This window comes from Garra rufa, chromosome 14, assembly GCF_049309525.1.
Source record: "Garra rufa chromosome 14, GarRuf1.0, whole genome shotgun sequence".
In the NCBI taxonomy this organism is placed as follows: domain Eukaryota; kingdom Metazoa; phylum Chordata; class Actinopteri; order Cypriniformes; family Cyprinidae; genus Garra; species Garra rufa.
This window is the reverse complement of record NC_133374.1, coordinates 33,281,675-33,304,445: the sequence shown is the minus strand read 5'-3', so window position 1 is coordinate 33,304,445 and position 22,771 is coordinate 33,281,675. Positions and strand designations below refer to the sequence as shown.

The following is a 22,771-nucleotide window of genomic DNA, read 5'->3' as shown; positions in this document are numbered from 1 at the left end:
GTGGGGGGAATTTTTTTTTGGGGGGGGGGGGGGGTTAAGGTTAATCATAATGTTCTGTTTTTTTTTTTTTTTTTTTGCTGTGTGTGTGTACAAACCAAGAATGTTCAGTAGGTTTCTGAAGAAAATTGAGAAACTGAAAGTGTTAGCCAAATGCAAAACCACTCAGGGGAAGTGTCCTTTGCTTTGTCCTTTGAGTCTTGAAGTTGAATTGTAGCAATAATAATTTTAAATATTCACAGTCAGCAATGGTTTTTAACTAAAGTATGCTACATATTTAAGGGATAGTTCATCAGAAATTAAAATGCAACTTCCATGGATCTCAAAAGGAACATTTTTTAGAATAAAAAAAAAAAGACTTTTGTTCCATATTTGCATACACTTCCGCATTTTTCAAATGTTGTGATTGGTTACTAGATATGAAAGAATCTAACGTACAATTTGAAAACGGAGATAATTACTGTTTTTCTCATAAAATCTTCAGAATATTTGGAATATAGTGATGTACACAATGTTTATGCTGGTTTTATGTTTCTTTTTTGTTCTTTTTGGAGGTTACTACATGCCACGTTGCATTTTTCACTCCTTTTGGTGTTCCATGGAAAAACATTGAGAATGCGAGTTGATGACAATTAAAAATTTTTGGACATAAACTATTCTTTTTATTCAATTGCAACATATTGTAGGAATAATTTCTACTATTTGGAACTCAAACAGTTTGAAATAGTCACTGAAATTAGCTGGATCTAATATCAGTGATTAGTGTTACTTTCATTGTCCATACATGATCACCACAAGTCTTCTGAACGAAGTTCTCTGAATGAACTGTGAGCACTCCTGGTTGTAGTAGTGTTATTTTCTTAATTTTGCACTATTTTTTAATGGAAATAATGATGCATGAACATGAATAACAATAAATGCACATGAATGGAAGTAACTGTACATGTCCCATTTCCTCTTACTCCTCAATTGCTGCTCCAGTGTGATTTAATGAAAATCTAAAGACAGACAACGAGCAATAAAGTAGCTAGCGGGAGGCATGCGGTGTAAAACACAGAGATTGTGCCCCATGCGGGGACCTGCAGGACTCCACCAGACCTGCATTCACTTACTGGCAGCTCCTGCTTCTCAAAATTGCGGTACGTAGACATCATCTGCTCTGTGCTGAGCTGCCTCCTGCTAATATTATTATTAATATCACAGCCAGAGTGCAGAGCAGGTTGTTTTGTGGGGTTGGGGAAGGTCATGAGGAGGAATAGATGAGTGTGAGGTGATGGATGATGATTTTCACTTTGTTGTTCCATGAAATATGAACAGTTCAGTGTTTTGTGTTCATTTCCTGTTTTCTGGTTATTTTCCACATAGTTTGAAAGTATCTTTAAAAGGTAAACTGTGTTATTTCTGTGCCGCTAGTGTTATTAAACTGAATTAGCAAAAAGAGTATTTGTTTTCAAACATATTTTTTGAACACTTCTCCTATCTGCCATAAATAGATACAAAATTCATCATTGGCTGAACCACTGTTGCTATGTCAGTCAAGTCAGGAGGTTTAACAAAGAAAATGTTTGACACTGCTACAAAGCCACAGTATACTTTTTTTGGGGATTCAACTGCTTACTTGTGTTTTTGTTATGCTGAATTAGGAAAAAGCATTTTAATACTGAAATTACGGCCCTCAGATATTTACAAGAGTTGTTATTAGTTCTTCTCTCATGGATTAAAAGAACATTATACTGTTTTTTGAGCATTCCAATATCGCCCACCCCATGTTTAGATAAGATCTGATCATCTCAATAACAGAAAATCCAGAAATTGCAACCAACTTTTTTCTCTATTCCGAAGCATTTCCAAGTGCACTACCTGAGGAACAATTCCACTACTTTTCAAACAAGAAAACAATTGGGACGGGACTTGATTTTGTCCAACATCAAGTTATTATAATTTGTGTCCATTGTTAGCAATACCAGTCAATTAAAAACACATAAAAAGCTGTAATTTGCACAGATAACACCATAGCATTATGTCCACAAATAGAGGTTCGATAGTAGTGTGTGCGCCACTGAGATTAGTGAGACACAAACAAAAGTTACAACAGTTTCTCTTCTGTTCATGCACTAAGCAGCCATATTGGATTCTGAAGATTCCGACTTTGACTTGGGAGGGCGTTCCAGTTAAAATTTCCAACTTTCGATTACAAATGGAACTAACCACTATTGTCCAGTCCTCGCATCGGTGCACACATCATCAAGAGACGTGGTTCCATTTCTGGAGGAAAACAAAACTAGAGATATTTTGTGTTGCATGGTGGGAAAGTACTTTCTCTTACAGAAAAGCCTAAAAAAAAACAGCTGGATCAGATCTTTTAGAAGAAGAAAAAAAAAAAACACTACCCCAAGAATTTATTCCATAAAGTGACGATATTATTAGAGATGAAATTGTAAACATGCACCCGTCAGCTACAGTATTGCATCAGATGTGCACTATAGATTCCCTGAGGGACAATTCCACTTATTTTCTTCTATAGGAAAGGGAAGAATTGTATAAACTTGTTAAATCATCTAAACCAACAACATGTATGTTAGACCCTATTTAGGGTGACCATACGTCCTCTTTTCCCTGGACATGGCCTCCTTTTGGACTTAAAAAAATGCGTCCAGCTGAGATTCCTAAATCACCCAAAATGTCCGGGATTCTGCTTTTGCTTTCTACAGTCGCTGTAGAAAAGGCTTGCTATGTATATAGAGACATTAGTGCCCCCTTGTGTCTTTAAGAGGTATCACGCTGACTACTCAGCACTTCCTTTTAAGAATCCCTTTAAGCGTATATACTGTACGCAGTTCAGAGCACGGAGAATCTTAGAGTGACGCTGTTGTTGTTGTTTCTACAGAGTGCGTTCATATACAAGTGAGTGATGGTGTTTATGTTATTTAGTATCTTTAAACAGCCGTTATTCAAATGCATAAGTTGTGTTATCGTTAGTCGCTAGTTATATTCAGGTATGTGCGCCACACGCATTGTGTATTGCATCATCCATGAACGGTGCTAGTGAATGCATATGAGACAGAGAAATAGCGTTGTTGGTGCGCTTTATTGTAGACTGTTAGTCACTTTGAGTTCGTTTATATTCTTATTTTCTGTATAATTGACATTGTTGCGATATTTAAGCCACATATATCGAATCTCCCGAGCTCACGTGTCAGAGAACGTGATGGCATTTTCATGAGCGCTAATCTAATCCTTGTATGCCTGAATCGATCGCCATTTTGTTATTATACTGTATATTGCTGTTACGTATAAGTATATATTATGTAAAAGTGACAGTGTGAACTCATATTTGTTATTTCAGATCATTACTAATTGAGTATTACTATTTTCTGTTTGTTTTAGAACCACTCATACTACGCTACAGTTCAAACTACTCTGTATGATTCTAAATACTCTACTACCTGTACTCACATCATTCACTCAACCAAATTGAAGGACTGTAAACCCTCTACAAGCTTCAAACCATTAAAGTTTACTTCGTCTCTGACCGGACGACTTATGTCTGCTCAATCTCCACCAGCATCCACACTAGTCTACCTCACAAATGGTCCTTCGAGCCGGAGTGAAGAGCTGTCATAAGAACAATGCATGAGAGTGATCCAGATCCCAGACCTGACTTTCCTGAGCCCACAGTCAGACCCAGACGAGTGGTGCGGCTCCCTAGTTATCTGTCAGATTTCGAGCTCACTGATCATCAACAGAGGTTGCAGTCAATACAGAGAGTAGATACTTCAGAGATGAGTGACAATTTAGAATTGAGAGGAGCGGCTGCACCCATACATGCTGACACCTTCTCCGAGTATGGAACAAGTATGGGGCAAAGGCAGCCTCTGTCAGAGTGGAGTCCCAGTAGAGAGTTTGAACAACAGCGAGCACATACTTCAACCCTACCTGAACAGTCATCAGTAGTTTTAGCAGAGTTCCAGCAGTTGCGGAGGGAGACTGAGGAACTGCGACGTCATTCTTATGAGCAGATAAGGAAACTGACGGAGAGGAATGAGGCCTTGGAAACACAGTTGAGCCTACTCGCAGTGAGTGATCGATCAAGTCATCATCCACAGAGCACATTTTCCCCTGTTCCGCAATCCCGCTTCCATACTCCGCCGGCCACTACAGATGCCAGGCCAATCCCTCTGCCTAGATCCAAGCTACCTCAGAGACCGAGTGATAGTGCAGCAGAGTCATTCAGACAAGATCGCCTGCATGACCTCGAACAGAGACTTAGGCAGCTTGAGATGATATCACCGCCAACTCATGCTCGCCCCTCCTTGCACCAGTCCTTCCCCCAGAGATCTTATGACAGAGTCGATGATGGCAGAGGTAGCTACAGGCCGACACAGTTACATGCTCCTCCCAGTCAAGAGAGCACATATAGGGGACCAGCTCCCACCATCCCGAACTTCGTGAGGCCAGATCCGAGAGAGTTTTCCCGTCTGCGGATTGCTCTGGAGAACATTCTTCCAGTGGACGCTACAGAGAGATTTAAGTATCAGATTCTCGTCGATCACCTGAAGTTCGAGGAAGCTCTGTTAATTGCAGACTCCTACTGCAACTCATTATACCCTTTCTCAAACACTATGCAAGCGCTTAACCAACAGTATGGACAGCCTCACCAGTTGGCCCTTCAGCGAATAGCTGAGCTTATGGATAGTCCGAATGTTGGCCAAGGGGATGTGAGAGCCTTCCGAATGTTTGCACTGAAAGTTCGCTCTTTAGTGAGTATGCTTCAACAACTGGGGAATAAAGGCTACATGGAGTTAGAGTGCGGTTCCCATGTATCAAGGTTGTTGTGTAAGCTTCCATACGATATGCAGACTAGTTTAGACGGTCCGTCCATCCCCAACAAGTTCCCATCCCTACCTTGCTCGATCTCTCAGCGTGGCTAGAGTTTGAGCTGCAAGTTCAAGAAGACAGTACTAGGTTCTATCCTCCAGCAAGTAAGTCAGTCCCCATACACAGGAAAGGACATCAGAAATGGCAGTCAGTGCTTAGAGACCTACGCCCTCTTGGATGACGGGTCAGAACGCACCATCCTCCTTCATTCAGCGGCCAAGCAGCTCGGATTGACAGGTCGACCTGAAGAACTTGTTCTGCGTACAGTCCGCCAAGACCTTCACATCCTACATGGTGCTTCAGTAACCTTTACAGTGTCACCAGCATCCCAACCCAAGACTTCATTCAAGATTCGTCAAGCCTTTACAGCAGAGACATTGGGATTAGCTGAGCATACCTATCCAGTAGATGAGTTACAACGTAGGTACAGCCATCTGCAAGGTCTACAGTTGCCACACGTAGAATCTGTCCAACCACTCCTCCTTATAGGGTCGGATTACCCTCACCTCATTACTCCAGTAGAGCCAGTTCGTCTAGGCCCGCCCAACGGTCCTGCCGCTATCAAGACCAGACTTGGCTGGACCCTGCAGGGTCCTACTCAGGAGATCAAGCATAGTCTTCCCAGCCAGCAGTGCCTCTTCACAGCTACCTCAGGCTCGTACACTGACCTATACAGGCAAGTTGAGAAATTGTGGCAACTAGACGTGCTCCCATACCGCAGTGAGAAACTCATCACTCGCTCAAAGCAAGATCAAGAGGCCCTCATGCTGCTCGAGTCCAAAACTACCAGAGTTGTCGTGGATGGAGTAGCCAGATATGCCACGCCCTTATTACGAGTGAAAGATATGCCTCTCCTGCGAGCCTCCCCAAATGCCACGCTGCCTTGTCTCCGAGGAATAGAGAGGCGATTAACCAGAGATCCAGTCCAAGCATCAGCCTACCGGGGGGAGATGAACAAGTTAAAGGAGGCAGGATATGCACAAGTGATACCTCCCGACCAAGTGGATCAAGCTCAGGAGTCGTGGTACATCCCCCATCATATGACACAACATAATGGCAAGAACAGAGTTGTCTTCAACTGTTCATACCAATATGGAGGGAAAAATCTTAACCAGCTGCTCCTCCCTGGTCCCACACTGGGCCCCTCCCTGACGTCTGTACTCCTGAGGTTCCGTGAACACACTATTGCCTTGAGTAGTGATATTAGAGGCATGTTCCATCAAGTGCGACTGCTACCAATGGACCGCCCACTGCTAAGATTCCTCTGGAGGGACCTCAACCGAGATCAGTCCCCCCAAGTTTACGAGTGGCAAGTTCTCCCATTTGGGACAACATGCAGCCCATGCTGCGCAACTTTCGCCCTCCAAAAGCATGTCATCGACCATAGTCACCCAGGTGAAGATGTCAGAGAAAGTATCGAGAGGAACTTCTATGTGGACAACTTCCTTCAGAGTTTCAGTTCAGAGGAAGAAGCCAGTGCACATGCTGCCAAGTTGCGAGACCTCCTAGCCACAGGAGGGTTTGATCTAAGACAGTGGGCCAGCAACCTCCCTAAAGTACTGGACCACATCCCACCCGAAGCCAAGTCTAGTAGCCTGGTATTGTGGCTGACCCAAGAGCAACCTGATGCGCAAGAGTCCGCACTTGGACTACTCTGGCACTGTACCTCTGACACACTGTCATACAAGTATCGTCCTATTGAATGCTCTGCCCCTACCATGCGTCATATCTACAGGGTTCTAGCCAGTCAGTATGACCCCCTGGGGTACATCGTTCCCTACACCACGAGAGCTAAAGTCCTCGTCCAGCGTCTGTGGGACAAGAAGAGAGAATGGGATGACCCTCAACTTCCCGATGAGCTGCTTCAAGCCTGGCGAACATGGGAGCAAGAGTTACCAGACATTCAGCGCATCTCCATCCCCAGATGTTATGTCACTTTAGATTTAGATAACCCTCAGACTATCAGAGGCATACACATCTTCTGCGACGCCTCAGAGCAAGCCTACGGCTCAGTCGCTTATATCCAGACACTCAGTCCTCAAGGAGACCAAGAGATAGCTTTCTTGACTGCCCGTTCCAGAGTTTCTCCAAAGAAACAACAGTCCGTACCCCGTCTCGAATTGTGCGCTGCTCTGACAGGAGCACAACTGGCCAAATTATTGAAGTCAGAGCTCAGTGTTCCCATACGACAGGTCACACTTTGGTCAGATTCCACCACTGTGTTGGCATGGATTCAAGCTGACTCGTGCCGATTTAAAGTCTTCGTCGGAACGAGAGTAGCCGAGATACAGGAGTTGACAGATCCCAAGGACTGGCGTTATGTTGATTCCAAGTCTAATCCTGCCGATGACATTACGAGGGGAAAAGCATTAGCTGATTTAGCCAAGCCAAGTCGATGGAGTCAAGGCCCATCATTCCTCCTCCTGCCCCCCGATCAGTGGCCTCAGAGTCCTCTCCAATCGCTACCTATTGAGGAGGCAGAGCTGAAACAAGTAACATTTTGTGGATTAACAGTTCCGGTTACCAACCCAACCTTGCCTGATTGCAACCAGTTTGGGTCTTATAAGGAACTACTAACAGCTACAGCTAGAATCTTACATGGTGCGGCTACCCCTACGGAAGTGCTAACAGCTGAGGATTATCGAGAAGCCGAACTAGCCCTCCTTCATCAAGCACAAAGCCAAAGTTTTCCAGTAGAGATGGCTCATCTTAAGTCCAGTAAACCTCTACCAATGAGTAGTCGTCTCCTGTGTCTTGCTCCAGAGTATGACAGCACTACCCACCTCATCAGAGTTGGTGGTCGTCTCAGACGGACAGAGCAGCTGGATGAATCCGCCATTCACCCTGTAGTGCTGGACCTTAAGCATCCCCTCAGCAGACTCATTATCCAGGACTTCGCTGAAAGTCTACTCCATCCAGGAGCAGAGAGAGTGTTTGCCGAAGTACGTCGTAAATACTGGATATTGAGAGGCCGAGAGGCTATTCGGCAGCACCAGAGAACATGCTTAGGCTGTAAACAGTGGAGAGGCCAGCCTAGCATTCCTAGGATGGCCGACCTACCTCCTTCAAGATTGCGCTTTCTTCAACCAGCCTTCTACTCCACGGGAGTGGATTGTTTCGGCCCTTACCTCATCAAGATTGGGCGCAGGCATGAGAAACGATGGGGTATCATATTTAAGTGTCTGACAACAAGGGCTGTATACCTGGACTTACTCCATCAAATGGACACAGATTCATTCTTAATGGCCCTCCGAAGATTCATCTCCCGCAGAGGCAAGCCATTCGAGATCATCTCCGACCATGGTACAAACTTCAGAGGTGGCGAGAGAGCACTACAAGAAGACTTTGCTGCGCTCTATCCTTCCCTCCAGGAGCAATTAGCCAGCCACCAGATTAGTTTTAAGTTCAACCCCCCAGGTGCTTCACACTTCGGAGGCTGTTGGGAAAGAGAGATAAGATCCCTAAAATCAGCTCTGTGTTCTATTCTAGGGGATCAAATTGTGACCGAGGAAGTACTGCGTACTGTACTTGTTGAGATTGAAGGCATTCTCAATGCGAAGCCACTCGGATACACATCCTCAGACGTAGCAGACCCTGACCCGGTCACTCCTAACATGCTGCTCATGGGGCGGCCAGATTCATCCTTGCCGCAAGTAATATACCCCGAATCAGAAATGCTGAGCAAACGGAGATGGAGACACAGTCAGCTTCTAGCCGACCAATTTTGGAGACGTTTCCTTCGTAACTATCTCCCAGAACTGCAAGTCCGCCAGAAGTGGCACAAAGAGGTAGCGAACCTGCAGCCAGGCACAATTGTCATGATTGTTGATCATCAGTTACCCCGAGCCCTATGGCCAGTTGGACAAGTAACGAAAGTCTTTCCAGGAGAAGACGGGAGAGTCCGGACTGCAGAAGTGGAAGTCAAAAAGAAAACCTATCTTCGTCCAATCACCCGGCTCATCAGTCTCCCAGCGTTACCAGATTGAGTGCCCCTTAGTACTATCCCGTACTTAACCTTAGTGCCTTTTCTAAATTACACATTTACACAGCAAATGTGGGGGCGGCTGTAGAAAAGGCTTGCTATGTATATAGAGACATTAGTGCCCCCTTGTGTCTTTAAGAGGTATCACGCTGACTACTCAGCACTTCCTTTTAAGAATCCCTTTAAGCGTATATACTGTACGCAGTTCAGAGCACGGAGAATCTTAGAGTGACGCTGTTGTTGTTGTTTCTACAGAGTGCGTTCATATACAAGTGAGTGATGGTGTTTATGTTATTTAGTATCTTTAAACAGCCGTTATTCAAATGCATAAGTTGTGTTATCGTTAGTCGCTAGTTATATTCAGGTATGTGCGCCACACGCATTGTGTATTGCATCATCCATGAACGGTGCTAGTGAATGCATATGAGACAGAGAAATAGCGTTGTTGGTGCGCTTTATTGTAGACTGTTAGTCACTTTGAGTTCGTTTATATTCTTATTTTCTGTATAATTGACATTGTTGCGATATTTAAGCCACATATATCGAATCTCCCGAGCTCACGTGTCAGAGAACGTGATGGCATTTTCATGAGCGCTAATCTAATCCTTGTATGCCTGAATCGATCGCCATTTTGTTATTATACTGTATATTGCTGTTACGTATAAGTATATATTATGTAAAAGTGACAGTGTGAACTCATATTTGTTATTTCAGATCATTACTAATTGAGTATTACTATTTTCTGTTTGTTTTAGAACCACTCATACTACGCTACAGTTCAAACTACTCTGTATGATTCTAAATACTCTACTACCTGTACTCACATCATTCACTCAACCAAATTGAAGGACTGTAAACCCTCTACAAGCTTCAAACCATTAAAGTTTACTTCGTCTCTGACCGGACGACTTATGTCTGCTCAATCTCCACCAGCATCCACACTAGTCTACCTCACAGTCGCCATTCATTGTGTGCGTTTTTGTATTAAAGCCTTGCGCGGGACTGTTTTCTTAATCCCACGCCTGCAAACTGTCTAATATTGAATATAATTTTTGTGCATTACGCAGTCACTATCAATATGCAGAGTATTTAAATCGCTTTGGATGCAGCTGGCGTTGGATGTGGGGTTGCCAAATCCGCATTTTTTTCCCACAGAAATGGCCTGATTTTAAACTGTTGCTGTGGGTTGATTTTCTCCCGTGGGTTAAAATTTTGAAATATTGCATACATTTCGATTGGACTGAAATGCTTGTATTTAAACATTTTGCATTCTTCCTGTGATAAAACTGTAGATATTAGTTGTGTGAAGGATGGCCACTGTGGTAGGAAGCTTTTTAGCTGTGTTTATGATCAATCCGCATAACGGTGACTGTAAAATATGTACGTCCTACATCCTCTTTTTTTAAAAACCAAAATATAGTCACCCTACCCTATAGTACCGTGTTCCTTCTTAGAGAAAAATGGCATCTGTGAGGATTTCCAGTCAAGATTTAGACTGTATCATAGTACTGACACTGCCCTTATTAGAGTTCCAAATGACCTGCTCTTATCAACCGATCTTGGTTGTATATCTCTATTATTTCTACTGGATCTTAGTGCTGTGTTTGAGACTATTGACCACAACATTCTTTTAAATAAACTAGAAAATTTGCTTGGCATTACAGGAAGTGCATTGGCCTGGTTCAAATCATTCTTCTCTGAGCGCAATCAGTTCATGGCAGTGAATGAAGAGGTATCATATCGATCACAAGTGCAGTATGGAGAACCTCAAGGCTCAGTACTAGGACTATTACTTTTCACACTTTACATTTTAGCCTTGGGAGATATCATTAGGAAACATGGTGTTTAATGGCTTTCACTGTTATGCTGATGATGCTCAGCTCTATATGAGATGAAACATACCAATTTGCAAAACTAATGGAATGCATAGTTGATATAAAAAACTGGATGACTTTAAGAAATGTAATTTCTATCAACACTGCACTGGCTCCATATTAAACGTTGTATAGATTTTAAATTCTTGTTAATTACTTATAAAGCCCTGAATGGTTTAGCACCTCAGTATTTGAGCGAGCTCTTATTGCATTATAGTCCTTCACATCCGCTGCATTCTCAAAACTCTGGCCATTTGATAATACTTAGAATATCAAAATCAACTGCGGACGGCAGATCCTTTTCCTATTTAACTCCCAAACTCTGAAACAATTTACACTGTTCAAGAGGCATACACTCTGTCAATTTAAATCTAGATTAAAAACCTCTTTAACATGTCCCTATAATTCAAACCCGTTAAAGGATTGTTAGGCTGTGTGAATTAGGTCAACTGGAACCAGGAACACTTCCCATAACACCCGATGTACATGCTACATCGGTAGAAAAATAGCATCTACACTAATACCAGGCACAACGCGCTGCAACTTAAGAAAACACATGCAAACAGAAAAAAACAACAACAAATTAAGAAAACATCTTCATCAGTTTGACAACACAGGCGCTGCAAATCCTCGCAACGCAAACACAAATACGGAAATGCGCTGCAAATTCTCACAACACAACCAAACTCAGTAACGCGCTGCAAACACATGAATGCGCGGCAGACACACAAACGCGCTGCAAACACACGTTGCAGCCTAGAATTTAACTGCTAGTTTCGTCTGGCCAGAGGAGAACAGAACACTATTTTAGACACACTATTTCCCTCTAAAGCTCCTTTGACACTGTCTGTGTTGTAAAAAGCGCTATTTATAAGTAATGGTGACTTGACTTAATGTTTTTGATTGAAAATTACTAGGGTATATGAATTATGATAAATGAATTTATAATAAATACCGAAGAGTTGGCAATTCCATGGTGACGTAGAAAGCATCTAGGTGAGCGACTATAGAGGTGCATATATAATTGCACCAGCTCTGCAACTCAGTACTCTAGAGTATTCATGTTGTCTGACATTAATGGAACGAGTGATCCGAACAAGATTCTCATGTCAAAGTAGGCAGAGCTCCAGAACACACCCTCCTATTTTGCAATCATCATGGACTAATGCAAAATTTGTGCCGGGAGGCTGTGTTGAACAATCAAAACAAACTCCAAAAATCATAGTTTTGGACAGATTTTCATTGAAATTATGTTGACACCAGTTTGTTCTGTGATTTCGCAGGGTTTGGTTTCATTGCAATGGTCAAAGATGCCCATCTATAGCACAGGCTTACATAAACCAGTGGAATGTTAGAATGTGTCCTGCTTTAATGGCCCTACATTATAATATATGCTACACAAGTGCTTTCTCAGCATTGCCACAAGTGGTTCTAACTGACAATAAAGTAAAGGTCCTTCTTCTATGGTCAGTTTTCTCTTTTAGGCTAACTACTGTGATGCCAGAGCAGCAGTTTAAAGAAAATCTCAATGAGCAAGTTAGTTAAATTGTGTTTATCTAACTTGATTAAATATATTTATAGCTAGCTACCTGAATAATAACACATCAAGTTATGCACAAGGAAACTTTATCTCCCCCGTGTAAAGTGAAAAGAAGTGCTGCATTTCAACTAGATCCCACCTCTGGAGTAGTTTGGAAAGCTACATAAGTATCTGTGCTTACAAAGCACTGGCCATGTACTTGTGTGGAATAGAGTTTCCATTGTGAATAACTTCGGGTTACTTTCAACATACAAATGCAGACAAACATCAAGGGTAATTAGTGGGGGGTTTCAAAGACTTTTCTCAGGACCATGTTGTTGCCATTAATTTAACATCCTTTCTTCTCACCTGACAGTTTCATCAATCAAATATGTTACTAGTATTTCGCTGACTGAGAGTCTTTAGTGCTGCATGTGTTGATGGTTACACTGGGACCACACACCAATGGGAAAAGATGTGTGTGTGTGTGTGTAACCCATTGCTGTTTTAGAGAGCATGAGATGGGTGTCTGGGGGGCTGGGGGTCCAGGGAAAACGGGGTTTAAAAAAGCGTGGGTGCTGAGTTTGTAAATTCCCTGGGTGGAGGGAGGGGTGCGCTGTGTGTAACGATAACCAAACAATACTCACTTTCAATGGTCCGTTTGCTTAAGCAGCTTTCCATGGACGTGAATCGAAAGCGGAAAGATGAATGTTGTTCCCTGTGCCGTCTCATTTGTTCTTCCCCCTGCTGAGTTTGTTCAACTTAGTATGACCTTGTTGATTGCTTTTTCTTCTTTATAATTTGTTTTCCACAAGTGTTTTTTCTTCTGAAAATTTCAATTTCTACTCATGCAAGGACCAAATCATCTTGGTCACTGTAGGAAAATTTGTTTTTAGGGACAATGACAAAATGTCCAAGATGATGAAAAGAAAAACTATTTATAAAAATCTAATTTAAGTTAGATGTTGAAAAAATGTTGATATCATTTCAGCAAAACCTTTCATTTATTGATGTTAAAAATGTTGGTGTAACCATCTAGAAATTTTTTTTATTAAATTGTCCTTATATCTTGACTACATATATTTACAAATCCTAAATTAATTGTTTGTCAGAAAATATAAAATTCTGTCATTATTTCTCATCCTTGCGTCATTCAATAACAGTGATCATGGGCTTTAAATCTAAAAAAAAAAAAAGGACTGCTGTTGTCCCCTGAACTGGTATGTTTTTTTTTTTTTAAACTGTATGATAGCTTAATGAACAAAGTAAATTAGTACTAGTACAAGTTATATGTACTATATAAGTATTATATATTAGTATATATGTGACCCTGGACCACAAAACCAGTAAGTAGCATGGGTATATTTGTAGCAATAGCCAACAATACAAAGTATGGGTCAAAATGATCGATTTTTCTTTTATGCCAAAAATCATTAGGATATTAAGTAAAGATCATGTTCCGTGAAGATATTTTGTAAATTACCTACCGTAAATATATCAAAACTTAATTTCTGATTACTAATATGCATTGCTAATAACTTCATTAAGACAACTTTAAAGGTGATTTTCTAAATATTTAGATTGTTTAATCTAGAAACCCTCAGATTCCAGATTTTAAATAGTTGTTTCTCGGCCAAATATTGTTATATCAATATTTAACAAACCATACATCAATGGAAAGCTTATTTATTCATCTTTCAGATGATGTATTAATATCAAAATTAATTTTAAATTGACCCTTATGATTGGTTTTCTGGTCCAGGGTCACATATATATTTACATATCCAGGATTACACACAGAGATCTTTTATTTTTTTTCAGTTGCAAATATAAAGTGCTCAGTGAATTTAAAAACTTTTTAATATACTTTCAACCACATACGTTGGACTGGTCAGTAAAGCTTGCACTTTTGCAAGTGTTTAGGAATCCCCTTGGCCTCTTTTCTTTAATGTCACGCAATTCTTTCTTCTTTTTTTTGGTGTCAGTATTCTACTCCTCACCCTCTTTGATCCCCTCAGCCATTATGTGGCCATAGAAACTTGTTTCCGGAATTAGTGCGTCAAGCCCTTAAACGTGAATGACTAGCATGTACAAAAGCTCTGTGCGGGAAGAGAAGAAAATATCAGCCATTAGTCTGGTGATGTAACTGTGCCAAAATTAGGCTCCAGAAGAAAGAGGGGAGGGGGAGCTTGTTGAAAAAGAAAATTAAAGGGCCGAGTATATACCCCAGGGGCTTGATGTTTAATGTTATGTCTTAAAGATATTGCTTTTTTTTGTACAATGTACAGACTGACTTTGTATTAACTCATGAAAGTGGAAATAAATCCATTTATTACACAACTCTATGGAATACTTGATTCCGACTACTCAAAGTGAGTCTGCTGGTGGAAAAATAAAATAAAATAGGAACAACTTTATAATTCATTATTCCAGGTACCTGATTACCTAGCTGGACTCGTTTTTTAGCTAAAAATTTAAGCCTACAAACAATTAATGATAATAATGATAATACAGACTCATTATGAAATTATTATTTCATGTCTAGGAGATATACATTTGTTAAAATCAAATGCAAAACTATTTAGCACTTTTCTAACTTGTATATTTTTCCTTAACAAAATATATTTTCAGCATTTCAATAACAAAAAACATTTATTGACAATGACAGCAGGTCATCGACATGTGGTCTCTGACTTTTGTGCCCACTGCCCTTCTAATTAAAAATACCATAGTGGTCACTTTGATTCTGTGTGAGGACATACTGAATGGACATCAGTGTGGTTTGAAAATAGCCTTAACTTTGGAAACATGGACCTGAATTCTGTAAAAAAAAAAAAAAAGAAGCCTGTTTTTACACTGTTGCTATTTTTCTATTGTGGTACAACAGTTTATTGTGGGGCCATGGCAGCTTCTCTGGGACCCCCATTCAGGACCAGGGCTTGAGCCGGGCTACAGATAATTAGATCACTGCTATCAGTTTCACTGTCTCTTTTCTTCATCACAATTTACATGATAATAACACTCTCGATGGTCCCCCTCTCTCAAAAGCGCTCAGACTTTCTCTTTTTTCCCCTTTCCAACATCCAAATGATTCACTGCCTCACCTTAAAATGCACTTATGGGGTGGGAATAAAAAAAAATCCCTGGGAAAACCTCTCAACGTGAGAGAGAAAGAGGGTATGGCAGAAATGGTCCATTGGCACGTGATTTCACAACATGCAAAGTGCAATGAATGTGATAAAAAAAGAAGAAATGTCGCTAGGGCTGCTATAAACATGTTTAATGTCTGGGAAAGTACAGTTTAGTGGACTGAATTGGAATCAGATCAGATTAAGGACATCTTAACTGACTTAACATAGTATGTTTAGTGAGCTTAAATAGTTTTATATAGTCATCATTTCCTTACATTTCAAAGCTTTGGGCCAAAAATATCCTGTATAAATGAGCAAAAAAAATCTTTGTTTCTGAACTATTTTATTGAGATAAACACAAAATCAAGCATTATCCTTGTCAACCTGAATTGATGGAAATCTCTCCACATTCAAAGACTCCCACCATCCTCAAGTGTTTTCTTTTTAAGCCCACCATGCTCCAAACCAGAACCACATTTTTTAAGTGCATTCACTGAAATCAGGATCCGATCGGACCCCTATGAAAATCCCAGTCTTGGATCCCTCCTCAGTATTCACTGCTGGCCAAGAAACTTCCTGCAAATGCTGAATTGTTTACAGCGGCTATTTCGTTCATACCCAGGATTTTCTTAAGGTCAACATTTCTTCTGGCACACTGAGCTTGAACTGCACTTTATTCCCCTTTAATTTAACAGCTCCGGCAGCTTTTCTAGTTAAATCGACTGTTCATTATTGAGCCTCATTTTACGAAGGGGCTGTGAGGTGCAGTTTAATGAATCTCTGGCACAAAGATCCCTTTCACTGCCCAAGGAAGAATAGAAGCTATTTAGACCATGTAGGGCTGTATGTCAAAGGCAGCCTATAATAGTTGTCAGGCAGAGGCTAAAATTCCCACTGGTGCGGGAATGCACGAGACATCAACTTCCACTGTGAACAGATTGAGATAGTTGTAGGAAGTTAGAGGAACACGTAGAAGAAACCTGTCCCAAAGCATGTGTCTCCATTCACCTATTCAGGACCCAATGCACATTGTCAAATTTGTACAATATATGCATACGAATTCAAGAGGTGGATTTTGTGAGACATGTGGACAACTATATAATTATTATTATTCAGTCCATCTTTAAAATCTCCCATCAAGTTTTACGTGTACATCAGAAAATTATTTTAACAATCATTTAAAGACCTCCACATGTGGTTCAGAGTTTATATTACATCCGGTGTTTGTACTTTACACCTTTGAAGCTAACTTGAACAATGTATAAACTCCCTGTCCCTGGAAACATTTATTTGATCATTAATGTTTTTAACATTTTGAGTCAGATGTTTAATTGACAAACTATTAAACTCTATTTCAAAAGATTAAAACAAATATAACAAGTACAACTTTATCTTTAACTTAACAAGATAAAAGCACAGTCCAATGCAGACATTCTCAGAGACTTCACATCAAAAAATGTGTATATACACACATACAAGAAAACTTGACCAGGACAGATGAACCCAAGGCTATTGTCTTTTTACTCCGTGGGATGCCTCAGACAAATCCCTCTTAGTTGCAGGTGGTCAGGCGTGAGCAAAGAGTTAAGTCCTCGGGTCTCTCTGCCCCTCCCCTTTGATGTCCTGACATCATTGGCCCTGCCCCCTAAAATAATCCTCCCTTCCCCCAAATTTCAGCTTTCGGCAGAGTGCAGAGGAACTGTAAGGGTGTCCTGCACAGGACTAAGGGTTAGCAAACCACCCTGGAAATGCAGATAAGAAATATGCTTTAGGGTCTCTTGAAGACAACTGCATATATTCACTACGAAGGTGTTGCGCTGGTGGCAGAGAGAGATGGCTGTTCAGGCTGCCATCATGAACTCGCAGTTCTTAAACTTCTGTTTTCCTGGCTCGGTCATGGATTATGAGATGGAAAAGGGTTTGGAAGGGGGTCTTCTGGGTGAGGTGGACTGTGAGGGTGACTTTAAGGAGACCACTAGAGACCTGCTTAGCTTCATCGACTCGGCTTCTAGCAACATCAAACTTGCACTGGACAAACCTGTCAAGTCCAAGAGGAAAGTCAACCACCGAAAGTACCTGCAGAAGCAGATTAAGAGGTGCACGGGAATCATCTCTCCAGGGACCACACCGGTTCAGGAGCCATGTAAGAGGCAAGGCTCGCCCCAAACCCCAACAAGCAACCTCTCCAGCAAAACGCCTCCCAAGAAGGATGGGATACAGGCCAACCTGCAAAGCAAGAGTCTGGCTGCCCTCTTCAACTCGGCGAAGGATGTACGAGGAGAGAGGGCCAAGAAGCCCCCGCTGCGGCATCGAAACCTTCCTCCATCCTTTTTCACAGAGCCGGCCAACAGCTCCAGAGTTACATCTACTTCTGGCATGTCGCTCAAAGACCTGGAGCGAGGTACTCCGGAAGCAGCAGACTTCTTGGAGTTTCTTGGACCCGACTACAGCAACATGGTCTCAGAGCAGGATCTATTCCACACCGCACCTATCAGGATTCAACAGGAGGTGACCGTGGGCCCCGAGCCATATGACTCCCACCATTTTGTAAGTGGTGGATTCTTGTACACTGAGCCTTGGGGCACTTGTAGCGGCACCCCCAAAAAGTTGGGAGACATGCGGACAGTACCAGTTCAGCCAAATCTTTATACTCACACAGACCTTTCTGGCAGCTTGCCTGTGGAACAGAGCTCGCCATGTGCACTTACCTTTTCAAACTTCTTTACAGACTGCTCCGCACCTCCGGTGTCCTACGATCTGGCGAACGGATACAACAGAGGGAGCTTTTCTTCACTTTAAGCCAGAGATTTTCTGTTTCTCAGACATTACATTGAAAAAAAAAACACTGAAAATGCATTTGACAAATGATGCTACCTACATGTGATTGCCCTTTTAATCCTACAACATTTAACTCAAAACCAGCTAAGGTTCCCTTTTAAAACATTACTTGATGGGATAACATGTATACATTAGCAACATGTAAAAAGTTTAAAATTGTAGGATGGCCTTTAGATTAAAGCATGAACTCTTCTCCAATATTTAATAAAAACAAAATGCATTTTACACATTTCTAATTATAAATTAACAAAACTATTCCTCAGAAGTTTATTTTATTGTACCCTGTAAATAAAACAACAAAAACACTTTGGGCATTTTATCCTTTAACATGCATTGTTTGATCTATAATATTACCAATTTGAAGCAACAATTTGTTACAGAGCTGATCTCAGGGGGTTCTGCTAATTTGTTTAATACATTACAGACTAAAAATTCACAAATATACAGTGACCCTATAAAGAATTTGAATGCTTAAGCCACACTTAAAATGTATGAGTTTATTTCCATGAGATAACAAAAATATCAAATCAAGTGGCATCTAGAAACAAGTGATGCTTATTTTTTTTTTCTCAGAGCTAACTTACTTTACTTAGCTTACTTTTAATCAAATGGTGTTGCAGTAGCTGTATGAAGTCGATCAAGTTCACAGAGTAGGTGTAGTTAGTCTATGAACATGATACACTACGATTGAACAACCATGTTTAAAGTCTTCATTTTAAACAGTATATTGCTTGTTTTATAATTTAAAACCAAACCAAATTTATTTTTTTGTCAAATGTTTTGTGCGTGTGCTATCTTCCTTAAAAATAAATGCCACTTGGACTGATATTTTATATTTAATACCTTGACATTTAGGTGTCTTTTAAGCGCAAACAAACCTTTTAGGGTCAAGACAAAAAAACAAACATATATATAACATCCTGCAATAGTGGCAATCAAGACAATCTGTCTACATTTTTTTTAATTACTGTTAATCCATAGCTTATTGTTTGTTGACTGCTTAACATTGAATATTAGGTTTGCACATCCAAAACAATGACTTACAGTTGCCTTAAGGTAAATGTCTGAATGAATATACATCACAGGAAAAGTTCTGGATTTGGGAGTTTCTTGGTATGCTGAAAGAAATATAACACTTTTTTGTGTGGATAACAGCTAAGGGAGTAAAGAGGAGTAGGAGGTGGTAAAATTGTACAAAATGAGCTATAATATGAATTGGTAATAATTTGTGGTGTTATTTTTGCAATACACAAACCATGTTCATCAACATAGGGCACAAAATGAAAGCAAGAACTTTGCAACATTGCTTTTTAACTCTATTGGCCTTACATTGGTTTAGAATTAGAATTAAATTAGAAATCAGACATTTCCAATTGCACTGGAAATCAACAGATAGATAAAATACATGAAGCTAACGAATTATTTTTTAATTTAGTTGTAGTTTTAAATATTTTATGTGGGAAGCATAAGCCAAGAGTAAAAAATCATTTTCGTAAATTATATGCTAAAACTAGTGCTTACTCTTCACATTGTTTGCTATACAGAATCAAAAACACTTGGTTTGTCTTACATTTACATGTTCAAGAACTGGTACTTATTGTCTGTTTACTAGTAATGAATCGCACACCTGAATCTATGAACTTACAGGGGCACTGGATGAAAGTTTTCTTGGGTCATAAAGTAATGTGACAAAATAAAGCTGGTCTTTATGTCTTAAAAAAGAGATCTCTTTGCATGTTTATTTTTTATCAAAGCAAACATAAACGTGTGCTGATTAAATTCAAAACAATAAAAAGAAGTTTATCATCAAGCGCAGGTTTGACATTTCATTCGAATTTGTAAGGATTTCAACCAGCAAACAAAAGAGTATAACACTTCCCAAGTTATGGCACCCTCTGTTGGCCAAAAGAGGTCTTCGTCCTTATTTGATGAGTTCAAATGAACTACAACTATTTATTAAGTACACATTTGCTTGTTGGAAGTGTATGGCTTTTTTTTTTTTAATTCAAATGTAATTCCCATCATGCTCAAACTATCATTTGATAATTTACTTAATGTTTACATCTATTAAAAATTATGGTCAGCAAAGCACAATGTAGAATCTGTTCTTTTGGCACTGGTAACTGGTACTAATACAATGCAATGTTGGGTTTACATGTTTTATGGGGACATTCCATAGGCGTAATGGTTTTCATACTGTACAAACCGTACTTTCTATCGCCCTACACCTACCCTACACCTAAACCTAGCCCTCACAGGAGATTGTGCACACTTTTACTTCATCAAAAAAACTCATTGTGCATGATTTATAAGCCTGTTTCCTCATGGGGACCTGAGAAATGTCCCCACAAGGTCAAAATCTACTGGTATTCCTATCCTTTTGGGGACATTTGGTCCCCACAACGTGATGAATACCAGGCACACACACACACACACACACACACACACACACACACACACACACACACACACACACACACACACACACACACACACACACACACACACACACACACACACACACACACACACACACACAGAGCTAAAGGATAGTAAAGAAATAAATATAACCTACTGCTTTATAAAATGTCAGGTTAAAACAGTTCTGCAATTAATGAAAATTTCAATTTAGACTTTAATTAGATTTTCTATAGGCACGTGTTTTATTTTTATTGTGCAACCTTATTTGCTAAAATCCTTAATGGATCTTGCAAAGCAATCTTAGCATATTCCAGTCCATGTGGTATTTTAAGAACTAATTAAAATGCAATAAATATTTCACCCATTAGGTTTATTAAACAGTAATGTTTGTTATGTTTTATTACTCTATATCTCTCATCTCAGGTTTAAGATATTAGCATGCTTTAATATATACCTGCTTTACAACATCATACACACCTCACACAATCATCACATGACGACTATGTTGCAGACTTAGTCGTTGTTTTTTTCATTTACACAAGATGGCAGTATTGCTGCTTTGAGCAAATCCTTCCTCTACAGCAGGAGGACGTAGCCTACTATTGGTATCTACAGTATAATTAAAATAAGATATTTCTTTGCCGTTTGTTTCATCCCACTGATGTTTCATATCTTTATTTAATGTAAGAGGAAATGAATAATGTATGGGATTAACGATAGCCTATATGACTAAATTCAAAGAATATGAAGGTAATAATGCAATTCCTGATTCTGATTGTTATAAGAACGGACTGCTACCTAGTGATTATCTCATAGCCTAGTTACACAAATAACACGTGTGATTGTTTTATTATTTATAGGTAATGTCAATTTAAAAGCATTTGTTTTATTCGCAGAGGCCCACCTGTTGTTCTTTGTCCTTCGTATAATAAGATGCATCATGGGTGCATGATGTTTTCTAATCAAATGCGTTCAAGTATTTCTTGACATCCAATCTTGCTTCTTAAATAAGGCGTATTTGACCTAAAGAATCTATTTCACGTCTTTAGAAGAAAACGCCCATTTTAGGCTACTTGCGGTTACTCTTTTTTCCCCCTTATGCTATGATTGATTAGTAACTCAACGCGCATGCGCTTAAATTTGATTTAGAATATTGTTCAGAGCGATGCACGTGTATACGAATATTTTAATCGAATTTCGAAGTTTACATTCAAACAGTACTCTCAGAATCTGAAATCGTATTAAATTCATTCGGATTGAAGTATGAATGTTTTAATTTGAGAGTTGTACAGTGGAAGAAGTTTTAACAAAAAAAAAACTACTGACAAAAAGACATCTACAAGTTTTCATTCCACACAAGTATTTGTCTCTGTCTGCCTCACATGGAGATGTTTATCATATAAACATGACAGAAACTTGATGCTGCTCTTCAGATATTTCCCCTGAGAGAAAAGAAAATCACATAAACATCAACAGGTGAGCTGTTTAACACCACAATCTATTCTGATATCAAATGCGTTTCGACTGATAAGTGACAATTATAGTGACAGTCTTCACACTTCACCTTCTCTTGACCTGCGGTGTTTGTGTTTTGTGGTTTGCTGAAACTGTAATGTGTCTTACAGCATGACATTCACAGTTTTTTTCCACTTGTTTTGAACAGCTCACATTAACATTACCCATGGTCTTGTATTCTGACAAATGTTACATTCAGCATATTGGTACACACAACGAAAACACATCATTGAAAGAAAGTTGATCAATCGTTGCTAATTGCTAAGTGGTTTTGTTATGGACATTATGTTATTGATAAAGTTTCTGGGTGTTGTAAGCCTTCTAGGGGTCCGTTCTTTGTACGTCGCTAACTCAGTTAGCTGGATTTGATTGCTGTGGATTTGTCCTGATCTTGGATTGTTTCATATCTCGGATTTGGTGTCATAGCAACAGGTCCATAAATTTAAACCTGCTCGGGAGCAACAGGATTTAGGCTGCGCTCCTGGCGGTTTATGATTGGTTGAAATGGCGAGGTCAGATCTGATTGGTTAAAGAGCACGACTGACTCGGACTGACTCATGTGGGAAAAGAAAAGTATCTTCAAGGATGTAAACAATAACAAGCGCGTTGGAACGCT

General features: G+C 40.1%; 1 protein-coding gene across 1 annotated transcript; it reads left to right on the top strand.

Moving 5' to 3' along the window:
- The first annotated feature begins 17,082 nt into the window (after positions 1–17,082).
- Positions 17,083–20,009, top strand: fam181b (family with sequence similarity 181 member B). The gene has a single exon (XM_073818194.1). It carries the CDS (start codon positions 17,215–17,217, stop codon positions 18,178–18,180), a length of 966 nt encoding a protein of 321 aa, XP_073674295.1. The 5' UTR covers positions 17,083–17,214; the 3' UTR covers positions 18,181–20,009.
- Positions 20,010–22,771: the final 2,762 nt, after the last annotated feature.